This window comes from Anastrepha ludens, chromosome 2, assembly GCF_028408465.1.
Source record: "Anastrepha ludens isolate Willacy chromosome 2, idAnaLude1.1, whole genome shotgun sequence".
NCBI lineage: Eukaryota > Metazoa > Arthropoda > Insecta > Diptera > Tephritidae > Anastrepha > Anastrepha ludens.
The window spans coordinates 31,739,438-31,764,853 of record NC_071498.1 but is presented as its reverse complement, the minus strand read 5'-3'; the positions used below and the strand labels follow the sequence as shown (position 1 = coordinate 31,764,853).

Sequence of the window (25,416 nt, the reverse complement as noted above, 5' to 3'; positions counted from 1 at the left end):
AGCTGAGCGTAACAGCGCGAGCTTGAGGCTGGGGGAACACCCGCGGTGTGTTGAAAGCCGCACAGCCACAAATGGCCACATTGCCATCTGACCACATTTGAGGAAAGCGATATGAGCATTTTGATTTAAAAATTATGCAAATTGCTGGAAAATACTTTGAATTTGGATATTTAAATTGAATTAATAATTGAACACTCAAAAGGTAGAGCTGACGACGTTTCATGGATAGACAAGAAAATATAAAAGTAATTCACTACTGATAATTTAAAAAGTGATTTATTTAAAGATGTCTATGGCTGAGTTTGAGAAATAACGAATACAAAATTAGAGCAAAACGTAAATTTTGGGGTCATTCAAATTTCTTTTTTACATAAAAATTTTTAATTTGAAAATTGAGTTTAAAACTGAAAATAATTCAAATATGAATATGCCAAAGTACGAGAAATATTAACAAAAAACATTTAAACGCCATTTTTTGTTCTGTTTTAATATGAAACTAATTTGATTAACAATTATCAAGTATTTATTTAAAAAAATGGAGCATAAAACTGGAAAAAATTAAAAAAAAAATAAAACGAAAATGCATAAATACGAGAAATAACCAAAAATATTTTTAGTGCTATTTTTATTTCTGTTTTTAAATGAAAAAAAATGTATGAAAAATTAGTAAATTATTTATTAAAAAAAAACCGAACATAAAACTGAAAAAAAAAATTATTAAATTATTTATTTAAAAAAATCGGGCAGAAAACTGAAAATAATTCAGAAATGCATAAATACAAGAAATAATAAAAAAAACTTTTAGTGCTATTTTATTTCTGTTTTTATATAAAAAAAATGTATAAAAAATTATTAAATTATTATTTTTTTCATAAAAGTCAAGTATGAAACTGAAAAAAATTTAAAAAAAAAATTATGAAATATTATGAAATTAATTATTAAAAAAAAATCGAGCATAAAACTGAAAAAAATTATTAAATTATTTATTTAAAAAAATCGAGCATAAAACTGAAAATAATACAAAAATGCGTAAATACGGAAAATAACAAAAAAGACTTTTAGTGCTATTTTTAGTCCTGTTTTTATATAAAGAAAATTTATGAAAAAACTGAAAAAAAAAATTTTAATAAAATTTTTTGAAAAACTATTCAATTATTTATTTAAAAATAAAATCGAACATACAAATGAGAATAATTCAAAAATCCATACGCCTGAATCTGGAAATGATAAAAAACAATTTTAACGCAGTTTTATTTCTGATTTTATATAACAAAAAAATGCAATAATAAACTAAAATCACCAAATACGCATAACTTCGAGCTGGCGAATGTATTTGGAATCCTCTTAAAATCTATTTATTTTGTTATTGGTTTGCGCCTTAAGCCATACATAACAAGCGACAGACGTCCTGCTGTGTGCGTCAAATTAATGTGACATGATTTTCAGCTCTTTCGATTGCTCTGCGTGTGTGTACTAAGGACCTGCTCACTGGCCAGGATGCAAGTAGAGCAATTCGTTATTGTTGTACTGCACTTGTTATTTTTTTTTTTGTTTTTCGTTTTCCCTTTTTTTTTGGCTGAAGCTCATTTCACTTTTGCTGAGTGTCTTCTCGGCTGAATGACCGGTTGATTGACTCAGCATGGGCGCATCCTTTTATATGTATTATATTTATATATATGTATGTGTTTATATATGCATATGTTTATATATATATGTATGCATGTGTGCATGTATGCGTTTGCGGGTAGGGGTTCTTAATTATTTTTGTTAAATGTGCCGCAAAAGAATAATCGTCTGACACATTTGCAGGGCGCCACGACCCAGTTGAAAATGACAAGTGAGACAATTGTTTGCCTTTTCAATGTGTATGTTTTTCGCTAGACTTTGTTGTTTTTTGTGTTGCTAGACTTTGTTGCTTTATATTGTTTTTTTTGTTTGTTTTGTTTTGCCCTTTGGCTTATGTTCTTCTATCGTTGGTCCTACTTTATGCATATGGCTGATCCACTTGCAACATGCGTAGAAAAATATGTTCGTGTGAATGTAGATCGTCTGCGGTGGTGCTTGTATTTTGGTATTTTCTTAATTTATATTCCGCAGGATGTGAAAAGGATACTCTTTCAAATATTTATTTATTTCTCAGTTACAACATTTTTTAGTTAATTTTCCTTGTTGTGGATGGTAATTTATTTGATTGGCTTAAGTGTTCAGAGTCTTTGGTACTCAAGGAAAATGACAAACGGTTCAATTTCACACTTGGTTTTGGAAGTAAAATATAAAAAATTTCAAATGTGAATATATCCATACCGTGAACCTGAAATCAGTTCTCATAACCGAAAACAACAATTAACTTTTGAATGAAAATAATGGTTTTTATAAAAATTAAATTTTTTTTAATATTTTTATTCAATCTTATGCACATTTAAATGCGCTCCAGTTTTTTACTCAATTTCTGTAAAATTATTACAACTTTACCTTATAATTGTTTTAGATGATTAAGAAAATTAAAGCCCTACTAATTCTTTGTTTTCGTTTTAGTTTTTATACGCAAATTTATTCATATTTTTTCTTTTATAAAAATTTTACAGATAAAAGCGAAACTAGAAATGGTTGTAAATGCTTTTTTACCATTTCTCATATTCAGTGAAATGAACCTTTACATCATTTTAAAATTTTTGCACAAGATTTTTTGTAAAATAAACAACAATACAATTTTTTTTGATAATAAATGTAAGTTCAAATTTTAAATTTAAAAAAAAAAAAAATTTAAATACAGAAAATAAATAATAAATAGATACATATATAATAAAAATTATTGCAACTTGAATTTTTTTCTACCAGAAAATTATAATCTAAAAGTCGAATATTAAAAGTAAAAAAAAACAATAAAAGAATTGTTTAAAAAACTTTTATAATAAAAAAAAATGTTGACTAGATTTTTTGTAAAATAAACAAGTTATTAAAAATAAAATTGTGTCACCTTGTAAAAAACAATTTCTTTTGTAAAAATAAATTTAAACTCAAATTTTAAATTACTTATAAAACAAAAAATTTAATATAGAAAATAAATAATAAATAAATAAATATGTATTGAAAGTTATTGCAAATTCAATTTTTTCCTACCAAAAAATTATAATCTAAAAGTCGAGTATGAAAAGTAAAAAAAAGCTCATTAAAAAATTGTTTAAAACACTTTATGTTAAAAAAATTTTTTTTAATTAAGAAAGTTTAATTTAAAAAAATTTGTATTTAAATATTTTTTGTTAAAAATTCATAACGATTAGACATTTCTTAATATAGAAAAGAGATAATAAATAAATAATAAAAATTATAGCAACTTCAATTTTTTTTCTACCAAAAAATTATAATCTAAAAGTTGAGTATAAAAATTAAAAAAAAACTCATTAAAAAAATTGCTTAAAAAACTTTTATCTTAAAAAAAGAGTTTTAAAATTAAGAAACTTTAATTTAAAAAGTTTTTATTTTTATTTATATTAAAAAAATTAACTTTGGTATAAAAACTAAAAAAAATTTATAATTTTTTTTAATTATAAAAATCCAATTTAAAAAATTTTGTTTTTAATTTAATGTTTACAATTAATTTAAAGTACCTATAATTAAAGTTTAAAAAATTGTTTTTGGTAAAAACTTATAACGATTGCAAATTGTTTAAATATAGAAAGCAAATAATAAATAAATAAATATTTGTATAATAAAAATATAACATTTTTCTAATAGCGGTCGCCCCACGGCAGGCAATGGCAAACCTCTGAGTGTATTTCTGCCATGGAAAAGCTCCTCATAAAAATATCTGCCGTTCGGAGTCGGCTTGAAACTGTAGGTCCCTCCATTTGTGGAACAACATCAAGACGCACACCACAAATAGGAGGAGGAGCTCGGCTAAACACCTAACAGAAGTGTACGCGCCAATTAGTTATTTATTTTTTATTTATAATAAAAATTATTGGAACTTCAGTTTTTTCCTACCAAAAAATTATAATCTAAAAGTCGAGTATAAAAACTTAAAAAGACTTAATGAAAAGTTGTTTCAAAATCTTTTATATTAAACAATTTTCTTTCAATTAATTTAAAGTTCAGTTTAAAAATTAATTCAATTAATTGTTTTATTTAATTTAATATTTTTAAATTTTATTTAAAAAAGTTTTTTTTTTGGTAGAAACTCAACGATCCCAGTTGCGGATTATTTATTGCCAAAAATAATGTTACTCTATTGGCAAATCTGTTTAAGGCTGTGTTTTGCTAGTATCCATTCGAAGATATTCGCTTCGCAAAGACGAATTGAACTGCCTAACGCAAACGAATCAGAACAAATAAAAAATAAGCTGTTATTTTCTAACGAGCCTATTCCACCTATTATCTCCTTTTCTGTTCCAAAACGAATAATTACGGTGTACAAAATTCGATAAATATCGATTATTGATCCAAAATCCTTTCAGAAGGATTACCCTTTACTTTGTCACTTTGGAAGATCTTAGCTCTAGTTCTACTGAGAAAATTTATTATCACTTTGGTTTAACGTATACATATGTACATATTTGTATGTATAAATGTATGTAGGTATGTAAGTATGTGTAGCATTTGTTTACCAGACAATGCCAGCCAGCCAAATATAAGTCAGAGAGCAACCAACCACAAAAGGCGCAATAGAGGGCAACCAGTCAAATGCAGTGGAAAACAAACAAAAAAAAAACAAACGAAAAAAGGTCGGCCAAAATTACAAAGAAAGGATATTTCATTGTTCAATTCATTATTGCATTCGAATTTGTCATCTCGTTTATTGTGTGAAAAAATTAAGAGCACTTCTCAAATACAATGAAAAAAAAAAAAATGCAATGTGATCCCCTCCAAAGGATGTGAATGTATATTATTTTAATTTATTGCGGCGGTATTACCTCAATCTTTTAACGGTTTAAGGATAACAAGGAATGCAATAAATTATGAAGGTGAGGAAAATGTTTGGGGGAAGAACAAAAAGAGGAATCGAGGGAAAGTCCTTGTTTGCGACTTATTGCCATTGGAATGTGATGACAAAGTGTGAGGAGTAAATATTTGTTGTGGAGTAAAAGGAAATGATATACGAAGAATGTCAATGTTCGATGGATTAAAGAGTGCCTCTTGAATTATTGAATTACTCAATGAAATGGTTGCGACAGAGCAGATGAGACATGGAAGTTCTATTCTTCTGCTTCATTAATACCAAATTATGCGACTTCCGTTTTGCGGATTTGAGTGTCCCACAGACGTGGAGATGCATGAAAGCACGCATTTTAAGTAAGATACAAGGTGGCGCAAAATTAATCATTCTATCGAAAAATTTCTAATTTTTCCAAATGGCGTCATATTGGGCACTCGTGAATTCGACAGCTGCAGTATTCAAACAGGCAAGCAATGGAGCGTATAAAAGTAAAAAACAAAGATTTGCATCGCTCAAAATATATATTTTTTCATTTGATAAATAAGTTATTTTTCAAATATTTAAAAAAATAGGTGCGGGATTATGATTTCACAGCTATTAACTTTTATTAAAGAAAAACGAAAAATAATGTGTTAGAATGAGGTTGCCACATTGCGATAAGATTTGATAGATAATTTCCAAAAGTAAAACAAAATTGGCCGCTTAATGTGGTGCCACCTTGTGGAATCGTTATTGCATGAAAATAGATACTTTCACACATTCACACCTACATTTACCTATACAACGATAAATTATATAAATAGATGTTCTGTCAACTTACCGAGCCATACACAGCGCCGCACGCATCCATGCACAAAAACAGGCAGGTGGCAACACCTTGAATTTTTATGCGCCCCACATCGACAGTCGAACGTTGAAATATAGCTGTAAATTGAAAAGAAAAAAAGAAAAATACACACATTAAAATAAAGTATCAGCGTTTTTATAGCATCAATTATTTACTCATACGAAAGTTCTAATGAAATTAAATATATTTTTAAGCAGCAATGAAATGATATTTCATTTTTATATACAAATTGACGAAACTGAGCGCTGTTGGCTTCATAATGTTGTAAAAAATAAATTCCAACTCAGGCAAGGACGTGGTTACTTTAACAGGTTCCGTTAAGCGTCAATCCGACAACAATCGAAAGTCGCAAGGACTGATTGGGTGATCCCAATCGCAAGAACTTTACAAATTTTGTTTTTTATTATCTCCAAATCAGTCCAATTATCGAACTTGTGAATGCAATAACCATTCCAGACTAGGTTAGACTCAGTTAGGTTAGGCTAGAAAAGAGTTCACTGGGATGACAAATGCTGAAAATGTTAGGGAAGAATAATGTTTCCATACAAATTTCTAAGCAATCGTACAACTGCTCCAATGAGACAATACTTAAAACTATTAGGGCACCTCTCTTATAAAGTGATTTACCTGCCCATTATGTAAAATAGCATTTTCAGAAGCAATTTTGGGTGGCACCGAGCGAGGTGATCTTTTAATCCTGTGGCGGAACATTGCTGAAAAAGTTGTATGGACCTTTAATTTTACACAATCGGAAACGACCTCAGGATTCAAATCGCTGTTTGACTGTCAACATAACAATTTTAATCACACATTTTTTTAATTTTTATCATTTTTTAAACCGATAAAAATGTTTGCTCAAAAAAAGTTATCATGCACAAAATATTTGAAATGATAACTAACCTCAATAAGAGACAGGTTGCGGGCTGATAATATCCACTTCAATATAAGTCCTGAGTGGGGAATCTCTGCTTGCGAAAATAGGACAGATGAGGCGGGGATGATAATATAATAATAATAATTAGTTACTATAGCACCGTCTGGTGCCCGCATAGTGCCTTGGAGATGATTATATGATTCCACTTAATTGTGTTCCAAGTAACAAACTACAACAGAATGGATATAAAGTAAGTTTGAGATTCGGCGCATGGCACAGAGTCCGATCAAGAGCAGGCAGCCGCAACTCTCGGACTTTGTTAGCCTAACAAGCTCCTTCAGTTTAAGTGGCGGGTTTCAAGCCCAGCGCCCAACCAGCTATCCTGGAATGTTTCGCCTTCTCACGTTAGCTCACTCCCGAACGGGTGTTCGGAAACTACCCAGAGGATCCGTGGGCTCATCCCGGACGTTGTGAGCTTCTTGAACCATATGCAGAAGAATCGTCCTCCCGATAACAATGTCAGCCTTGAAATCCAACGTAGAATCTCTCTTACCAACAAGTGTTACTTTTTACTAAGTAGGCAATTGAGTAGTAAAGTCCTCTCTCGACGAACAAAACTAACACTCTACAAGACTCTCATCATGCCCGCCCTAACGTATGGCGCAGAGGCGTGGCCGATGACAACATCCGATGAAGCGACGCTTGGAGTGTTTGAGAGAAAGATTCTGCGCAAGATTTTTGGACCTTTGCACGTTGGCAAAGGCGAATATCGCAGGCAAAGGAACGATGAGCTGTATGAACTTTACGACGACATAGACATAGTGCCGGCAACTCTGGCTGGGTCATATCGTCCGAATGGATACAAACGCTTCGGTTCTGAAAGTATTCGATGCGGTACCAGCTGGTGGTAGTAGAGAAAGAGGAAGACCTCCTCTGCGTTAGAAAGATCAGGTGGAGAAGGACTTGGCTTCACTTGGTGTGTCCAATTGGCGCCGGTTAGCACGAGAAAGAAACGACTGGCGCGCTTTGTTAAACTCGGCCAAAATCACGTAAGCGATTATCGCGCCAATTAAGAAGAAGAAGAAACCTAAAGTTTAAAATTATGTTTGACGCACAGTTTTTGGCAGAAAACAACTTCTCCAACCCGTGTATCGCATTTCAAGCTGTTCGTGAATAGATTCCCCGATCCTTGATTGCAGAGCACACAACTCGCATACTCGCACTGTGAAGAGACTTATGAAGAAAGGTCGCATAGATGCATATGGTATCGTTCTATTAGATATAAATTCGAAGTTTCTAGAGTTAGCCTCGTTATTCGTCCGGCTTATTAAGTCACGATGTCGCAGTGGACGGGTGAAAAGGTGCGTTCAAGGCCAATGATTCGTGTGCGACTGGTCGTCGTACATTTTGTTCACGTTACAAAAAATTTTACGTTTACGTAATGACCCAAGTGAAGATTTGAGTCGTTCATAAGTTCAAAGCTTCCGGGCAAAAAGTTCAATGGCAAATACCACATAGCCGGCGCTCAGCCCAGAGATGATACGCTGTTTCCGTGACATATCCTGGCCATCAAGGTTGCCCGATCTCACTCCTATGGACTTTTTCCTGTGGTGATATCTTAAAAGGAAAGTCTATGAAACAAGCACAATGACCAGCTCAGCGCGATAAGAAAATGTCGTTTTCAAGGTTAATGGCATTCCGACATCACTTCTACAGCGAGTGGCAGAGAGTACGGAAGGCAGATTCCAACAGTTTTCCGATGAAACGGTTAACTTTTAGAGTAAATAATTTTGGAAAAATTAAGTCCGCACTTGTCTCCTTTGTAATAGTTGTTGAGATAAACTTTTGTGATTAAGAATTTTTTTTTAATTTAATTTAGTTTTCAATTCCTAACTCTGCCACTGGGCATCCTTTATGTAACTTATCCTTTATCCCTTCTTCAATTTCAGGCTGTGGGAGAACTATTTGCCCAGGCACTTAATACAATCCCAATTATTTATTTATTTATATCGGCTATTTATTTTAAGTGTCAGAAACTTAATTGCAAAAAATGCAAGACAAAATTTTGCTTTCAAGGCTAACTTTTTTTGTATAATAGCGTAGCTCAAAACTAAATGCTAACACCCTCGCAATATGAATTTTGAGAATTAATTAATAATTTCCAAAGTCCATGAAGCCATTTCATTTGCCCTTAATCATGCGTTGCCCTAATATTTCAATCAATACTGGGCATATCCGTTTTGTCAAGGCCAGTTTCAAAAATTCGTTTATTTTGAGTTAATTAACGCTTAAAACCAAGAAACTGCCTACATATTTGACACGAAAACTCCAACTAACCAAATCACCTATACTTGAGCTCTTTTCATCACGAAATTAAAAAAAAAATCATTTTTTGGTTTCTTTAATATTTTCTTTACTAGCAATTTTTTACAAGTTTTCATTCATCATTTTTTAATTTCCGTTCATTAAAGACATTTGCCTATTCGTGCTTTTAGTAGTCAACATTCGCGTGTAGTCTAATTTCGTTAGGCCTATAGTATGTTGTGTTAAATTAGTTTACAGTTATACTAATATACATAGCACACAAGTCAGGTTGATTGCCTGTTAATCGCTTAGGCCTAATGGATTTGCTCATTAATGACTCCAACTTTAGCTAAATTAATAAAGACCGGCCATTTCATGGAATGTTGCTTCACTGTCATGCACTTATGAGTGTGTGTGTGTGTGGATGTATGTGTATATAGGTGTTAAGTGTGGATGTACATTTGTACAAAAGTAAATATATTGGTAACTGCCAATTTGGTTAAGCTGTTAATTATAGAGATTATAATCGCGTGATTCCAGTCGAAAGCTAACACGCAACGTAGTGAGCGAGAAAGGGTGTGGGAATAAGAGGGTTTTGTGAGGTTCCATTAAGCTTTTATAAGGCTTAGGAGCATTTTGGGGGATTTTAAAATAAAATTATTGTTCTAGAAATCGAATTTAAAGCTCTTTAAGTGAATATGTAATTAAATTTAAATGAATTTGTCTTTAAATTTATGTATAAAAAATGAATTGGAGCTGCTTTGTTAGAAGATGATTTCGTGCAATTAAAAAATTTTAATAATTTTATTATATTGTATATTATACAAATTGTATCGTAATTTACTCTAAACGAAATTAAATGCCAGGAAAATACAAACTGAAGTTAAAAGGGCCCAGATACGGCAAGCGGCTACCAAAGTCAAGGGAATGCTAGTGGCAAACATCGGTGGACCAACACAGAGCAAAAGAAGGCCAATAATGGCGGTCCCGAAGTCAATTCACCTACACGGTAGCTTAGTATGGAAAGATGCGCTAAGCTGCAAAGCCATCGCTAAGCACTGGGGCTATACAACGCACAGCGGCACTCAGAGTTGCCTCAGCCTATCGCACGGTCTCTGGTGCTGCAGGCTTAGTGATAGAAGGGAGATACCCGACTGCCTCATGGCCCGTGAATGAATGGATGCATGGGACTCCAAGAAGAAACACGTCGTCACTAGCATCGCGAAACGGAGATGCCAAACCTTGATGCGGTGGAACCGAGTAGCAGATGGACAGCAAAACCCATTCCAACAATAGGCAAATGGGTGTAAAGGAACTGCGGGGAAATGAATTACTTCTTAGCTCAATTCCTCTCGGGGCACGGATACTACCCGAGATACCTATACCGCATGAGCAAGGTAAGCGATCCCAAGTTCATATACTGCGAAGCGGCGAGCGATGACGCTGAACACACGATATTTAGTTGTAACAGATAGCTCGAGAAAAGAAATGCTCTGAGGAAGCAGATTGGCGACATCGCACCGAGCAACATAATCAACAAAATGCTCGAACGCGAGGACAGCTGGAACGCGGTAAAGAGGTACATCGAGGACGTACTACGCAAAAAACAGGTAGACCTGAACAGAGCGAAGCCGCACAAGGCTGGCTACAAAGACCGTGGACCCAGACTTGGGTGAATGGAAGTGATCCTTTATGGATGCCGTTCTGGGCCCTCACGTAGTAATGTAGAAAGTAGTCCCGGGAAGGGTGTCTCCCCAGAAGGAGTGGAGAGATTGCTTTAGTTGGCTCACCACTAGGCAGTTGAAGACGGTCACTGTAAATGCGAAGGCATTTTGGACACTACCTCACTCACCAGAAAAAGAAAATTTACACTTTTTAAGCAAATTATTTTCACTTTGACGCAAAGTTAATGTAAAAAGAAAGAAGCTAATTTTTCGTATGTATACTAAATATCTTAACCGGGGAGCGTACTTCGTAAAACTTGTGACGATAACTTCTGGGTTGCCATTTTATACAACGTGGCGCAAAATTAGTCACCCTATCGGAAAATAAAGATTCTAGTATTAAATATTGAAAAGAAAAAAATTCTTTTGAATCAGTGAATTTTTTTTTATAAAGATGGCGCAAAATTAATCACCCTATCGGAAAAAAATATAGTAATAAAATATGGAAAAAGAAAATTAGTTCTGAATCAGTGAATGGTTTTTTTTTCTTTATAAAGGTGGCGCAAAATTAATCACCCTATCGGAAAAAAATTATAGTAATAAAATATTGAAAAGATAACAATCAGTTTTGAATCAGTGAACTTTTTTTCTTTATAAAGGTGCCGCAAAATTAATCACCCTTTCGGAAAATATAGACTTTAGTAATAAAATATTGAAAAGAAAAAAATCCGTTTTGAATCAGTGAATTTTTTTCGGTCGAGTCAAATCTCATCTAATCTTACGTTGGAGAGAGGGGGGGTCTCGGCAAATATCACGCAATTTTTTTCTGATTGAAACAAAAAAATTGTACATGCTTAAGATTTAATCTCAAGCGTAATCGTAGTATGATTAAGATCATTCACTAATTCGTTCAAAAGAAAATAATTTCATTCATACTTCGACGTTATACATTTCAGCTGTCAAACCACCATATTTGTTTTATACCAAATAGCTCAATTTAATCTGAATTTGCGGTACAGTGTAGCCCGTCGGTTGTTTTCGCGCCACTATGAGCCGAAAGCCCTATCACTCAGGTTGACGTTTGACAATTCCGGACTTTAAAGAACATGACGGAAAATCATTTGCTCCATTTCTAATACGCGTACCGATTGAACCGCTGAATGCCTTCATCAGCACGCCTATTGATCTCTATTGCCCAAGTATACGTGATGATTTAGAGAAAATATGCTACAGTACATGCGGTATTTACTTCGCATCTATCACAAGAGCTGCAGAGCACAGGCGAGCAGCTCACATTGCACCAGCTAAGCAAGCGCGTATGCTCCGCAAAGTGCGACCCTCACGGGTCGAGTTACTGTGCGCAAGCGTCAACGGCTTAGAGTGGCTAGATTAGAACGAAGTTGAAGGAGCACATGATTTTACTGAAAATCATATGGACATGTTGGTCCCAATAGTCTCTCTTGAAACCGCGCATGATTCTCCATGGACTGAATTAGAGTAGATATTCTTTTTTTAATCGCAGTAGTTACGATTTAAGTCTTTTATTGTTAAATTTTTATTACACTTATAACTCTCAGGAATATTGATTACTAGTCTTAACTAGTCGTAAATAAAAGCACGAAGCAACTTTTTTTTCTTTTTACAATAACAATCCAACGCGTTTACATAAGAAACCCACATTTTGAAAAATCTCACGTGAGATTGGGGGATGGGGGAGGGGGTTGAATAAAATCTCACGACATCTCACCAGGGGGGAGGGAGAGTCAGAAAATTGAAAAAAACACATCACGTAATTTATGGACGCCCCCTAAGTAAATACGCGCCGGTGAATATTGATTAAACTGTTTAAAAAAATGTATTCGTTTTTTCTTCCAAAATTCCACCTGTTCTGCGCTCAATTCATTGCCATCAGCGTCATATCGACTTGCTTTGACTTGCATAACAACAAATTGATTAACTCCCACTAGCAATTAGCACCTTAACCTTAACCAACGGCAAGTTTACACATTGAACTTGATGTTAAGCTGTGCTACACACACACACATACATACATGGATAGAAGCTCCTACGTCTCTATAAAATTATACTTAAAAAAGGAAAATCGTGCGACCATAAAAAAAAGTTTAAATTGATTTTGTTAACAAATAAAAAACTTGTGACGCGCAAAATATGGCGCTAGCGCAGTCAAGTCGTGCTTAGTAACCAAACTGGATTTCATTGAACAGCAAATTTGGAAAAAATGTAACCAAACTACGAGTATTACCAAATGGTGCACACAAAAATTCATGTAAATGATAAAATAAATAAGAAAATTGAAATGTGACTACCCAAATTTCCCACTCACAAACTAGTAAGCATAAGCCGATATGCTGTGAACAGAGCTTAAAAAAACTAAAAAAATAAAAAAAAAAAAAATTAAATAAAAATATTACACAAACTTTGGCAGCAAGCAAAATGCGAGATTAACGTGGCTACCAGCGGTAATTGGCAATATTTTGACTGCTTCTGGCTGCATAACAAATAAATATTCGTACCTCGCCGAGTTGTTGCGCGCTGTAGCCGGTGCCAATTTACCGTAAAGGCGCAAACGGCAGATATCGCCATTAGCAACTACGTCAACTTGGCGGCTCGCTGCAACTGCAACAGCAACGGAAGCCCAAGCCGAAGCGTGGCTCAGCAACCAGCTGTGCACGCCACACAAATTAATAGCTAAATTCACAAACACTCACACACACGCACACTCACGTATATATGTATGCAACTTGCGTATTTTGTGATTGTTGTTCCTGTTTGGCACGGTGTTGGTGTTTTGCGATTTGGGGCCGGTTGTGACTTGTCAGCTAAGTGCGGCGGGTGCAGCACGTGAAAATAAATTGCGTTGAAAATTAATAATAAAAAATAAAAAAAAAAAACATGCGAGTGTAGGAAAAAGCAATAAAAATGATAACATTTGAGTTGGCCACTCGCTCTTGGCCCGCCCCGCTGCATTGGCGAAAATGAACGAGTTAAATGTGGTGGGCAGACAGGTGGCAATTTTTTTGCGCGCTGAGATTTCTTGTCATTCATTTGATTGTTGCTGTTGTTAAATTACATTTTTTTCTTTTCTTTTCCCTGCCTACACTTGTGGCCTGTCATTTCCAGGCGTTTTAATAGGTTAGCTGTCACATCTGTTGAAAAGCGAAATTTGTGAAAAGTCAGCAATTAATTTGATAGACGATTTCAAGCGAAAAAAAATGAAAATTCCAAAGCATTAAATATCATTAGCAAGAAAAAGTTTGTATGCGGTTAATTTCGCTGCTCTTTGCTGTGGCTGATGTTGCTGCTTAGTTGACGCTGATGGACAGCTGATGACTTCATTTGCGCACGAACGCCTTGACTCCTTGACTTTTTGACGCAGCTGCCGCCACAGCCGTTGTTAGTAGTTTTACCAAAACCGTTATTATTACTCTTGCTGCCTTGCGAAGAAAAAAAAAACAATCGTTTCTTGCTTCTCTTCAATCACTCAGTCGCTCACTTTGCTCATTCTACGCGGCGTCTTCACAGCTTGACTTTCCGCATCAAAATAATTAACATCTTAATAACTTCTTTTCAATATTTTTTCATCACGCATGCCTAAATATTTACACCGTTAAGCGGCGTCAACAAAAAATGCAAGGCAAGCGTGCCTTTTGGCTACGCGCAAAAATATCAAAATGTGCGAAAATGATCTTTGGCCTTTTCGTTTCGTTGCTTTGCCGCACCGGCTGTCATTTCATTTCATACAATTTTTTTCTTCGCAATTTTTTTTTTCACACATACATATTCATGCATACATACATACGCTTACGTATAGTCCGTTGGTAGGGTTTCCATGCGCTTTAATTGGCAAAAGATTTATTTTGCGCAGCGAGAATTAATTATAAGGCGGTGCCAACTTTGACACTCAATCCGCATGCGTTATGACGTTGGTTATTTTATATGACCCAATTAAGTCAAATGGGATTTGTTAGTTTTTGGTTATTATTTTTGATGTTTTTGTGAGGTGTCATAAGTGAATTTCTCAGCATACTTTTCACAGTTTTGAATAACCAGTTTCGAAAGATGATTTTTCGAGTTAAACAGAGAACCCCGCAAAGCTGCATTGAATAGAATGTTGATTGAGAAGGAAGTTCTTGATAATCCGTTTGCAAAGTGTGCGCACAAAATCAAGGAGACAAGGAGAACAACAAAGGCAAGCAGAATTTGAATACTTCCTCATAAAAAATATGAATTGTCGGGTGTTTTCAAGAGTCTGAATTCAGGAATGATTCTTCTTCTCTTCTTGACTTCGTATGCGATTTCGGTCGAGTTTAACAAAGTGCGCCAGTCATTTATTTCTCGTGTTAACCGACGCCAGTTGGGCATACCAAATGAAACTAAATACTTCTCAGAACGTTTTTTTTTTTCATTCAGACGATATGACCCCGCCAACCTAATCTGCTGGATCTTTATTCGCTGCGCTATGTCTAAGTTGTCGTAAAGCTCATACTGCTCATTGTTCAATCGCTTGCGATACTCGCCGTCACCAATGTGCAAAGGTCCAAAATATCTTCCACAGAATCTTTCCCTCAAACACTCCAAGTGTCGCTTTATCGGATATTGTGATCGTCCAAGCTTCTGTGCCATACGTTGGGACGTGCGATAGAAAATAAAAATAAGTTCACTGCTCCAGCCTGCGAAAACACCAATTCCATTTCAGTTGAGAGTAGCAACGAAAGGCCAGTACCCGTGAGTGTCTGGATTCCAGGTCTTTCCCGCAATTAAGCAGAACATCTCATACGCATCCGTGCTCAGAACAAGGATCTCGACACGACTCTCTCGAGAGTATACTCATGCAATAGGCAATAATCCGCTACCACTTGCTGCTGGGCATCGATCTTGGGTCACTTAAGTCGAAGTACGTCCTCACTTTCATCTGGTGTGAATTAACTTTTGACCTCAGGATAAGTCAGACTGATGACTGAATTTATATTCACGCAGATAAACCTGCAGCGTAACGGCTCTACTTTGCCGCGCAAAACTGCAAACAAACCCGTCTTATGCCCATACATAGTTTCATTTGCAAGGAAGTTTGATGTCAAATGGAGTAATCCAGAGTGCATTCAAAGAAATTTGATGGATATTTTCTCTACCGATGAGTAGAAGAATGAAATAAGTTCTGGACCCGGATGGTACTTGAACGATAATAATAAGTATCATTACACTACGGGAGGAATGGCAACTGTTTTTTAAACGGAGCAGAATGGATAATTGAGAGCACATGGGGCGGAAAACAGACTGAAGTGTTTAGTGTCAGTCAAGCTGCACTGAAGGCCTTGGAGAATGCAAAGCAAGCCTCGAAGATAGTTCAAGAATGTAAGAAGGAGCTTAATTCTGTTGCAAGACGGAGTAAACTTGTACATATTTGCATGGGTTTCAAGACACCGCGATGTTCAAGGAAATGAAATTGCCGATGAATAGGCCAACTGCGGATTAGCGATTACCACACAGGGACCAGAGCCAATAATCGAAATCAGTTCTGCAAGAATCATGCATTAGTTCAGCATTATGTATGAAATTCACATCAAGACCGATGGTCCAGTCTAGAACCCATCAGAACTGCAAAGTGTTTTGTAACATGCCCGAATAGAAAACTCTCGAACTTTCTTCTAAAACTTGGAAGAAAAGACGTTCGATATTATTACAGGACGCAACCCATGGGGTCAGCATATGAACGCCATTGTAATCATGGAGGACTCGATTTGACTGTCCTGCTTAAAGGAGGCGGATAGCACTAAGTACTTTTCTCTATGAATGTCCTGCATTTGCCATAGCAAAGCTAGATATTTTGTTTGGGTTCCGATGTCATGAGAATGAGTAATATTCGTTCTTCCAAACTGGAGGATGTTTTCGAATTTGGCAAAGAATTTGGAAAAATCTCACAGGACCAGCTATCTCTGTCTCTGCCTCCATTATATTCTATCTCTTTCTCTTCTTCACTTCTCCCTCCTTGACCAACTACGCTGTTACTTTCCAGAGCTTTGAATACAATGAGCTTTTTATTTTTAGCCTGAGTGTTTTAGGAGTTACTAATCTCTCGCGGCTTCTTGGCTCGCCTTTTTCAAATTTCATTTGAAAAAGAATATTCGACAGGAATGCGAATAGTTGTCAACGAAAATATTGCTGAAAGTAATGGAAAATGTGATAAAACGGGCACAAATGTGTATCAACTCTGGCGGCAGCCACTTGATGGATATTTTCTTTTCCAATTAAAAAATTGTAATTGTAATTAGTGTAAGTAAAGACTAGTGTCCATCACTAAAACTCACCTTTTTTTTACTTATGAAAAGAGTTATTAAAAAATTATTGAAAACCAAATTGGACCATTAATTTTGCCCACCTTGAAAGTTTATCCACACGCTCATTTTTTTTAGTAAAAAAGTTATTCAAAACCAAAATAGGATGATTAATTTTGGGCCTTCTAGCAAGTTTGTCAACACGCTCAGTGAAATTTTGACAAACGAACCCTCAAATTACAAAAAATTGTATTTTTAATTGGCCAAAGTAAAGATTTACATCACTCAAAATCATCTTTTGTCTTTATTTAGTAAAAAAGTGGTTCAAAACCAAAATTGGATAATTAATTTTGCGCCACTTTTTTCTCTACACGCTCATTGAAATTTTGACAATCGAACTAACAAATTGCAGAGACTAAATGCATTTAAATTATTGCTGTTACTCTCGCGAAGTCACATTTTGTGAATTCATCTTACTATGAACTCCAGAGTTCTTTGTTTCATTCCATTTGAAATAAGCTACAGTTGATTTAAAAGCTCTCATTTAATGCTATTTATTGATTTTAAAATTTCCCCTAAGTGGGCGCAGTACAAAAACAAAAAATATTAATATGTATATAAACCCCATTCTCAAACGAGGGAATAGTGTGAAATCTTAGTAGTGCATAATTAGTGAACTCAAACTGTAAATGATTTCACATTTTTAAAGCCCTGCTAAGTATAGGTATTATATAAGTATAATATATATTTATCCCCAATAATCACCTGAAAATTTCAAATTTATCAGCATTAAAATAGAAAGAAAAATTAGCGCAATTAAGAAATATTTCCGTATGCTCAGCAGGCATAACTTAATTTGCTCACAACAAGACAACTCTTCCGCGCTTGCTGACCTTAAAATATTGTAAAACCAAAAACCGTTCGAAACGAAAATGCAACTTTCAGCAGCTGACAGCTAAAGAATCTATTTATTTTCTCGTTTTTCCTATCGCATGCATTTATCTTTTTAGACTTTTTAGCTAATTTGAGCTATGACAGCAATTGCACGTCTAGGAATTTTTATAGCATCACTTTGCGATTTTGAGTGTCATAAATTTCTTTTTTACCAAAGGCAGGAGGTGGTCGGTGGGTTGATCTGTCGGAAAGTGATTGCTTTTGTTGTTGCTGCCGTTGGCTCGCCAAGCTGATTGCAGCGAAACAAATGCCACACAACAGCACACTTTCCATAGCGCAGTGTGAAAAAAGGAATGGAAAAAAATAGAAAATAAATAAAAAAATAAAAATTAAAAAAATACGTGTTTTTGTGTAGGCGTTAACGCGCTAAGGAGTCGAGTATGCACATGAAGTCAACTTTTAATGAATTTGTGGATAATGGGGGGAAAACAGCAAAATATTTACATATTCGGGTGGTGATCATTTCTTACTCTGCAGCTGTGAAAACTCATATTTTAATTAAGCGAGTGAATTACTGTTACATGAATTTGCTGTTTTTTTTTGGTTTTTTGTTAAAAAAATATTGGCTTAGGACTTTCAATTTACACTCAAATATGCAGATGCGTGCACAGTTGTGTTCATAATATTGGCAGTGCGATGAGGTATGAATTTATTTTATGTATATATTTCTTAAATTTTTTTTTCTAATGGAGTAATGCACTCTACAACAAAAAGCATATAACTCAAAGCTACACACTTTGTTCCAAATTCACAAAAATTTAACAATTTAAAAATAATAAAAACAAAGTAAAAGTAATAAAAATTCTACTTTCAGCAAAATTCTGCATGTGCAGTTTTATAGCTCATTCAATATTAGTCTCACAAAGTGTAAGCTTCAAGTGTCTCCTCGTTGATTTTTGAAAATTTATTTTTCGTTGAGCTGTTCAGCATTTTGTTCCACAACAAATATGTACTTGCTTTCATGGAAGAAAATTCTCAATATCGCATGCAAAATAAATAGTCAAATTTACAGTTTACTCAAGGCGAATACATTAAAGGCGGTATCGGTAAATCAGCTGATTTGTTTTTGTTTTTATTTCGCTATGTCCATGTGACTGTCAGCACAGAATGAAACAAGACGAATTCATTCTTTGTTTTCTGATTGGCCAATACTTTGCCCTGACAATCAAACGTACAAAGCATTGTTGTTGGTCTAGCGCCACCACCTCTAATGAATTCGCCTTGAGTTTACTATATTAAAATTTAATGGGCTCCAAAACTGCATGCCTGCAAGTTTTTTAAAGATTTTAATCAAAAGGTCGAAAAATTTGTATGACAATTTTTTAAAACTGTTAAATTTTTCTGAACTTTTGACGAAGTTGCGAGCTTTGAGTTATATGTTTCTGTTGTTGAATGCAAAATAAAAAAACAAGCCAAAAATAAATCAAATATAATTAAAAAAATGTTTAAACCATAGAGTTCTCTGTATATATTTTATATTTACCCAAATTGAATGAGCAATGAAACTGCATACCCAGAAATTTTAGAAAAATTTGGAAATTCGCATAAAAGTTTGTTTATATTTTTATAACACTTTGATAAAAGAAATTGTTTTGTATATTTATGTATATAAAATTTTGAAAAAAAAAATCGAATATTTTTATGTAATTTGGATAAAAAAACTTTATAAAATTTTGATAATAAAAATTGTTTTGTATATTTATGTATATACAATTTTGAAAAAAACATCGAATATTTTTATGTAATTTTGATAAAAAAACTTTTATAAAACTTTGATAAAAAATTTTAATATTGTCATAAAATTTTGATGAGCAATTTTTTAATTGTTTTAAATTTTGTACACATTTTTAAATATTCAGTCACTTGCTTTTTATTGTGGTTTAAGCTATATTAAAAAACAAAAATAAAAGTATTGTAAATAAGTAGTCGTCAAGTAGTTTCTAATACTTCGCGCTGCTATTATTGTGTACGCAAGTGTACTATACATTACTTTATATTCATATTATTATTGTCCGCCTCTTTTTGCAAACACATATCCATGCATATATACACGATTTGCATGTATTTGCATCCATTTAAGAGAATTTGTAGCGCAAACAGTAGCTGTTGCGAATAGTTTATTGAAGATTTGCAGCCAATAAATGTCATTTTGGCTCAGCTGGAGACCAAAGCTGTAAACTCCATGCGCCAATGAACCGCTGACATAAAATAAGCGCATGCGATTTTTATGATCACTTAATCAAAATGATACTACCGTTTTTTGATGTAGTTAAACTTTAAGTGCAATAAAAGGCAATACGAAATTTATTATGAAATGCAAATGAGACCAGTGAAGAAAATAAAAGTGGGCTGCAGTTGTACAAAATTGAAGTCATACATTTAAGGCTATTATTCTCATATTCTGACGTTGGTGAAACCCCAAACAAGCACATATTTTCATAAGAAAATAAGCTTGAAAAACGATAGCAATTTTTTATTTTATTTTATATTTATTTATCAATAAAAACTCAGCAGACGTGGCTATGCTGCTTAAGCAATTTTTTTTTATATTACGAGCTAAAACTTGTAGATATTTGGTTCATCCCCTATGCTCCATGAGGAAATCAGGACAGCAGGCAGTAAGCAAGTAAGATATTTGGATCTAACGCCTTTGAGTATGCTATGCTATGCTGTTCTTGTGTCAATTTGTGGTAAGAAATACTTAAGAAAAACGCGGACTTTACTATACAGATTTGTGGCGATTCGACTTAAGTTTTCGTATTATGATTGAAAAGATAGAAGAATGTAAACAAGAAAACTGCAAGCGCTTGAACTCAAATTTCATATTGTTGCAATTCCCCGAATCAAAGTATTCCCACCTTTCGATGAACCATTGAGAATGGTCGTTACTTCGGCGAAGTGAATTTTTGTTCGAGTGACAGTTTGTGGGTATGTATGCGCATCCCTGCTAGGTCCAACTATTTCAAAAATGTGAATGTATAACTTACAATTCACTGATCGCATTGGTATTACTTTTACTACGGCAAATCAATGAAAAAATGAAAATATATGCGTCTGCTCGAAAATGGCAGTGAATTTGTCCAAAGGAATGTTTGTTATTGTTACCTAAGGAAATATTTTTCTAAGTATCATACCTTAGCGTAGACAACATTATGGTGCTCACACTCACCAACGTAAACGTCCGCCCGTATCAGCTGACATGATGAAACAACGATCTACGATACTACGGAACGGAACGGTGGTGAGAATTCATTCATCATTTACATGGGGCTCTCTTTAGTTTCATCGCGTCAGCTGATACGGGCGTAAGTTTACGTTGGTGAGTGTGAGCAGCATTAAACGTACTTATTTTTGGTATACATATTTATTTTTATATAAAAAATGTGTTCTGACTTTGACCCAAAATGGAAACCCAAAGAGTGAAATTTCTGAGATTGAGAGGAAATTTTGATATGGGCTTAATGTTTTACATGGATAGGAAATTTTCAAAAAAAAAACATTTTTTATTATCAATCTATTGAATAGTACAATATGTCTAGAGTATTCATCCAAAGTTTCTGCCATGAAAGAGCTCTTCATAAAAACTATTTCCCGTTAGCAGTCGGCTTAAGACTTTAGGTCTCTCCATTTTGTGGTACAACATTAAGACGCACGCCATGCAGGTTGCCGACCCCTGTTCTACACCAATGAGCTCAAGATGCCCTTAGAGGTAAAGAACAAAATCATACGAGTTATAAATGGCATATCAGGCTTCGACTTCCGAGCAGGAGCTTTTTATGAAAGAAGTTGGTCAAAAACATAAGCAAATAAATTTATCAATTCAAAAATCAACGTGATTTTTGAGCGACTTGAAACTGACATTTTGTTGTACTCAAATTTAAAGAGCTGTATAACTACGTACCTGAAATTTTTCTAAAGATTATTATTAAAGTGTAGAAAATTTTACTAACAATTTTTTGAAATTTTTAAAATTTGTATGAATTCTATACAAAGTTGGAAACATTGATTTATAAGGTTTTTGCTGTAAAATTAAATTATTTAATAAAGTGTTACCAACTTCTAACCGCTCGCGCAGCTGGTGCACAGGCATCGAGGTGGTCATCAAAAGACTGCAACGCCACGTGAAATGGTAAAAAAAGTGAAGAAGTGACTTGAGCCAAATCCGCGACGAATCAAATGGCGAAAGAACTGAAAATATCTGACTGTAGAATTCGCCTCATACTGAAAAATGATCTCAGAGTCAAGCCGTACAAAATCCAAAAGGCGCATGATTTCACACCAAAGCAGCAACAAGTCAGACTTGAGAGAACGAATTGCTTCGCTTGGCCGACAGCAGTCAACTGCCGAAAATTGTGTTTTCTGACGAAAAAATTTTTCAAATTGACCAATTCGTAAACTCACAAAAGGGATTAGGGGTTATTTGACCGACCGTTCATACGAGAATTATAGTCATCGATTGGCCACCAAGAAGCAGCACCCGCCACAGGTAATGGTTTGGTCCGCTGTAACCACGGATGGGCGCTCTCCAATCCTTTTCATAGAGCCTTTTCAAGATAAATGCGAAATATTATCGGGAAAATATTCTGGAGGTTGCTTTGAAGCTGTGGGCAGACAAACATTTCGGTGGCAGACCCGTCTCACAAAGCTCGAATGAACCAAGAATGGCTAAACAACAACGTTTCGAACTTCATGCGATCCACACAATGGCTTTGAAACTCACCAGACACGAATGCGATGGATTATTCTCTTTGGGCCGTTTTGGCAGCAAGATCCGAACAAAAAGACTAGCCAGTCTCGAGGCGCTGAAAAAAGCCATTGTCTGCGAGTGGGCCAAAATACCTGCAAGTCACATTCGGGCAGCTTGCGATTCATTTCTGGACCGTCTCAAGGCCATAGTCAAGGCAAAAGGTGATCATATCGAGCAAAAGTAAATTTATTCTTAATTTTGTATTATTTTCACAAATTTTTACTTTGAATTGAATAAAAGTAATTTTCCAAACTAAGTTTATGGCCTTTCTAATTGCTTACACTTCGAGTGCCGGACCCTGTATTGCACATTATTCCTCTAGAAAATTTCATTAGCTAAAAATAGTTTTTTTTATTATTATGCTTATAAGATTCAGATATTTCTTAGTATCTTTTCATGAGAATATACATACATACATATATAAATATGTATAAGTAAATATAGTCATTTATGTCCAAGTGCCTTTTAGAAGTGCATAATCGCAGCTACTATAAATGCGCTAGTAGTTTTGGATTTGTATAACTTTACAACAAGTTTTTTGTTTAAATAAAAAACCACAATTTGTTTCTCCTACGCATGAATTCAGCACTAAAAACATAAACTCGAATGTTTCATGTGCCCGAACGCATACATGCAAAAGTATGTGAAGAGTACACGCACGACAGCTCATACGCAGCTCCCGACAGCGACCGGGATGGGGGAATAACCTAGGCAAGTATGCACCTTTATTGTTTATAAGAAATAAAACAAAATGTTTATCACAGAATTATGCGCAGAAGAGGTATGTGGAACATCGGCACTTACATGCTATGCTATGCTATGCTATGCAAGTTAATGTATTGTACATGAAACGCATCAGTGGGCATGTCTTTATTTTTAATTTGGAGTACTATGACTGGAAAAACATTGTATACACTTGGCTTTTATGAAGTTTATAGAAGTTTATAGAGCATACTTTTATCCGCTCATAAACATGAATAATTTTATTTATAGCATTTGGAATTTGTTAAACAAAAGCGGCATTTTATGAACTTGAATATGCAGGTTGTTGGTGCTATAGTTGAAAAAAGTATGCCTTTACGCATAATATTAAGTATTTTTTTATCTAAATATGTATGTAGATAAGTGCATACACTCATAAATATGTATGTATGAATAGGCAAAAGTGTATCACGACCCTATACGACCCCTCTAAATGTGACTAGTTCTATCGGCAGCCTGCAGGGACTCGCTCGAAACATGAGCTGTTCATGTGTATGTAGGTATGTATGGATAAGTGTACATTTATTTTATAACTCATATTTGCACATATGGCGTCGACTAAAAAAATGTAAATATTGATACACGAAATTTTATTATTGTATTGTCATGCTGACAAGTGCGCTCGTAAAATATTTTAATATGCCGCAAAATCAAGCACGATTTTCGTTTATTTTTATACATAAATTGTGGATTTGTCCTTATGCTACTTTTCGTCTATTTGCATTTACAATTTACAAGCATTTTTCATTTTAGCAAAAGTATGTTATAAATGTATGCATATGTATGTATACATATGTGCATGCGCATATATCTCACACTCAATACTTTTTAAAAGAATAAACTTCTATTCCAGCATCCATTGAGAGTAAAGTCGAAGGAAATTTAAGGGTTAAATTAGTTTTTTATTGTGCTTAAAAATATGATTTCTGGACTTTGAATTTGCCGTTAATCAGTCAGTAGTCAATCTCAATACTAGGAATGAATAATCAACGAAGTGCTGTCTCGGTATTAAAAAATCAAATTTTTATTACAAAAAATAAAAACCAAAAAAAAAAAGATATGTATACATATATATGCATCAACGAAATTAAAATAAAATTAATTTAGCCATTTTTCAAACAAAAATTTAGAAGTAACAAAAACAAATTTTTGCTTCAAAATATTTATTAAGACATACCAATGTTTTTTTTATAGAAATGCTGACATCAGTAGTTAGACTCAATAATATCTATAATGCACCCTAAATTCAAATATCTATCACTAAATTACTCTCCCAAATTAAAATGCATTTAAATATTTATTTAAGGAAAATATTCCAGAAACAGAAAATATAAAAAATTAACTGCATCCTTTTACAGACACATAGGCCCCGGCGAGATTCGAACTCACGATCTCCTGTTTACTAGACAGGCGCTTTAACCAACTAAGCCACGGCGCCGCTTGCACAATTTGCCGTCAAATTACACAACTCAATCGCTGCCATGAGAATATGAAAAGGCCTAACATAGCAGAAGCTACAGCAACACTTCAACATTCTATGTAGTACACAAACGAGCGTATACGAACGAATGGCACACGAATAGCGATCAACATAGCTACCATCGAGAACGAATGCACACGCACATGCATACGTATGCTGTGTATTTGCTGTCGTGAAAGCAGTTCAGCAGCTGTACAAAAGCACTACCGCCAACAAATCCAATTGTTGGCATAGTTGTTGTCGTTTTTATTTCCGAACAATTCTTCTTTAGTAGTTCAGTAGTGGGCTATAAATAAAATGCCGGTGCCAAATATAAAAGTTTCTTTCGATTATATATTTGTGGTTTTCGTTTATTTTTATTTTTTTTTTCTGTTTTTTAAGATTGTGGCGATATTATGAACGAGTGTTTAGAATAGATTTTCTGCCGACAAAGGGAATATTTGGTAAATAAATTGATGAAATGACTGTTCCATACAGTTATGTGGTGGTTAATGGTTTTGGATTTGGGTTTTGTAGGTACAGAAATACATGTACATATGTATATGAAAAAATGGTTTA

The 25,416-nt window shown here is 34.3% G+C and overlaps 1 protein-coding gene and 1 non-coding gene across 2 annotated transcripts in view; both read right to left on the bottom strand.

Moving 5' to 3' along the window:
* The window catches only part of LOC128855859 (putative uncharacterized protein DDB_G0277255), a 48,385-nt gene extending 30,243 nt beyond the window's left edge, over window positions 1-18,142 (bottom strand). The window contains exons 1-2 of the mRNA XM_054091105.1: window positions 18,022-18,142; window positions 5,754-5,857 (exon numbers count right to left, since the gene is read on the bottom strand). Of these exons, the coding sequence (XP_053947080.1) occupies window positions 5,754-5,857; window positions 18,022-18,142 (225 nt within the window). The remainder of the gene's footprint in view (window positions 1-5,753; window positions 5,858-18,021) is intronic.
* Window positions 18,143-24,742: 6,600 nt separating this feature from the next.
* On the bottom strand, window positions 24,743-24,816 carry Trnat-agu (transfer RNA threonine (anticodon AGU)). Its single transcript has one exon. It is a non-coding gene; the product is annotated as a tRNA-Thr (tRNA).
* Window positions 24,817-25,416: the final 600 nt, after the last annotated feature.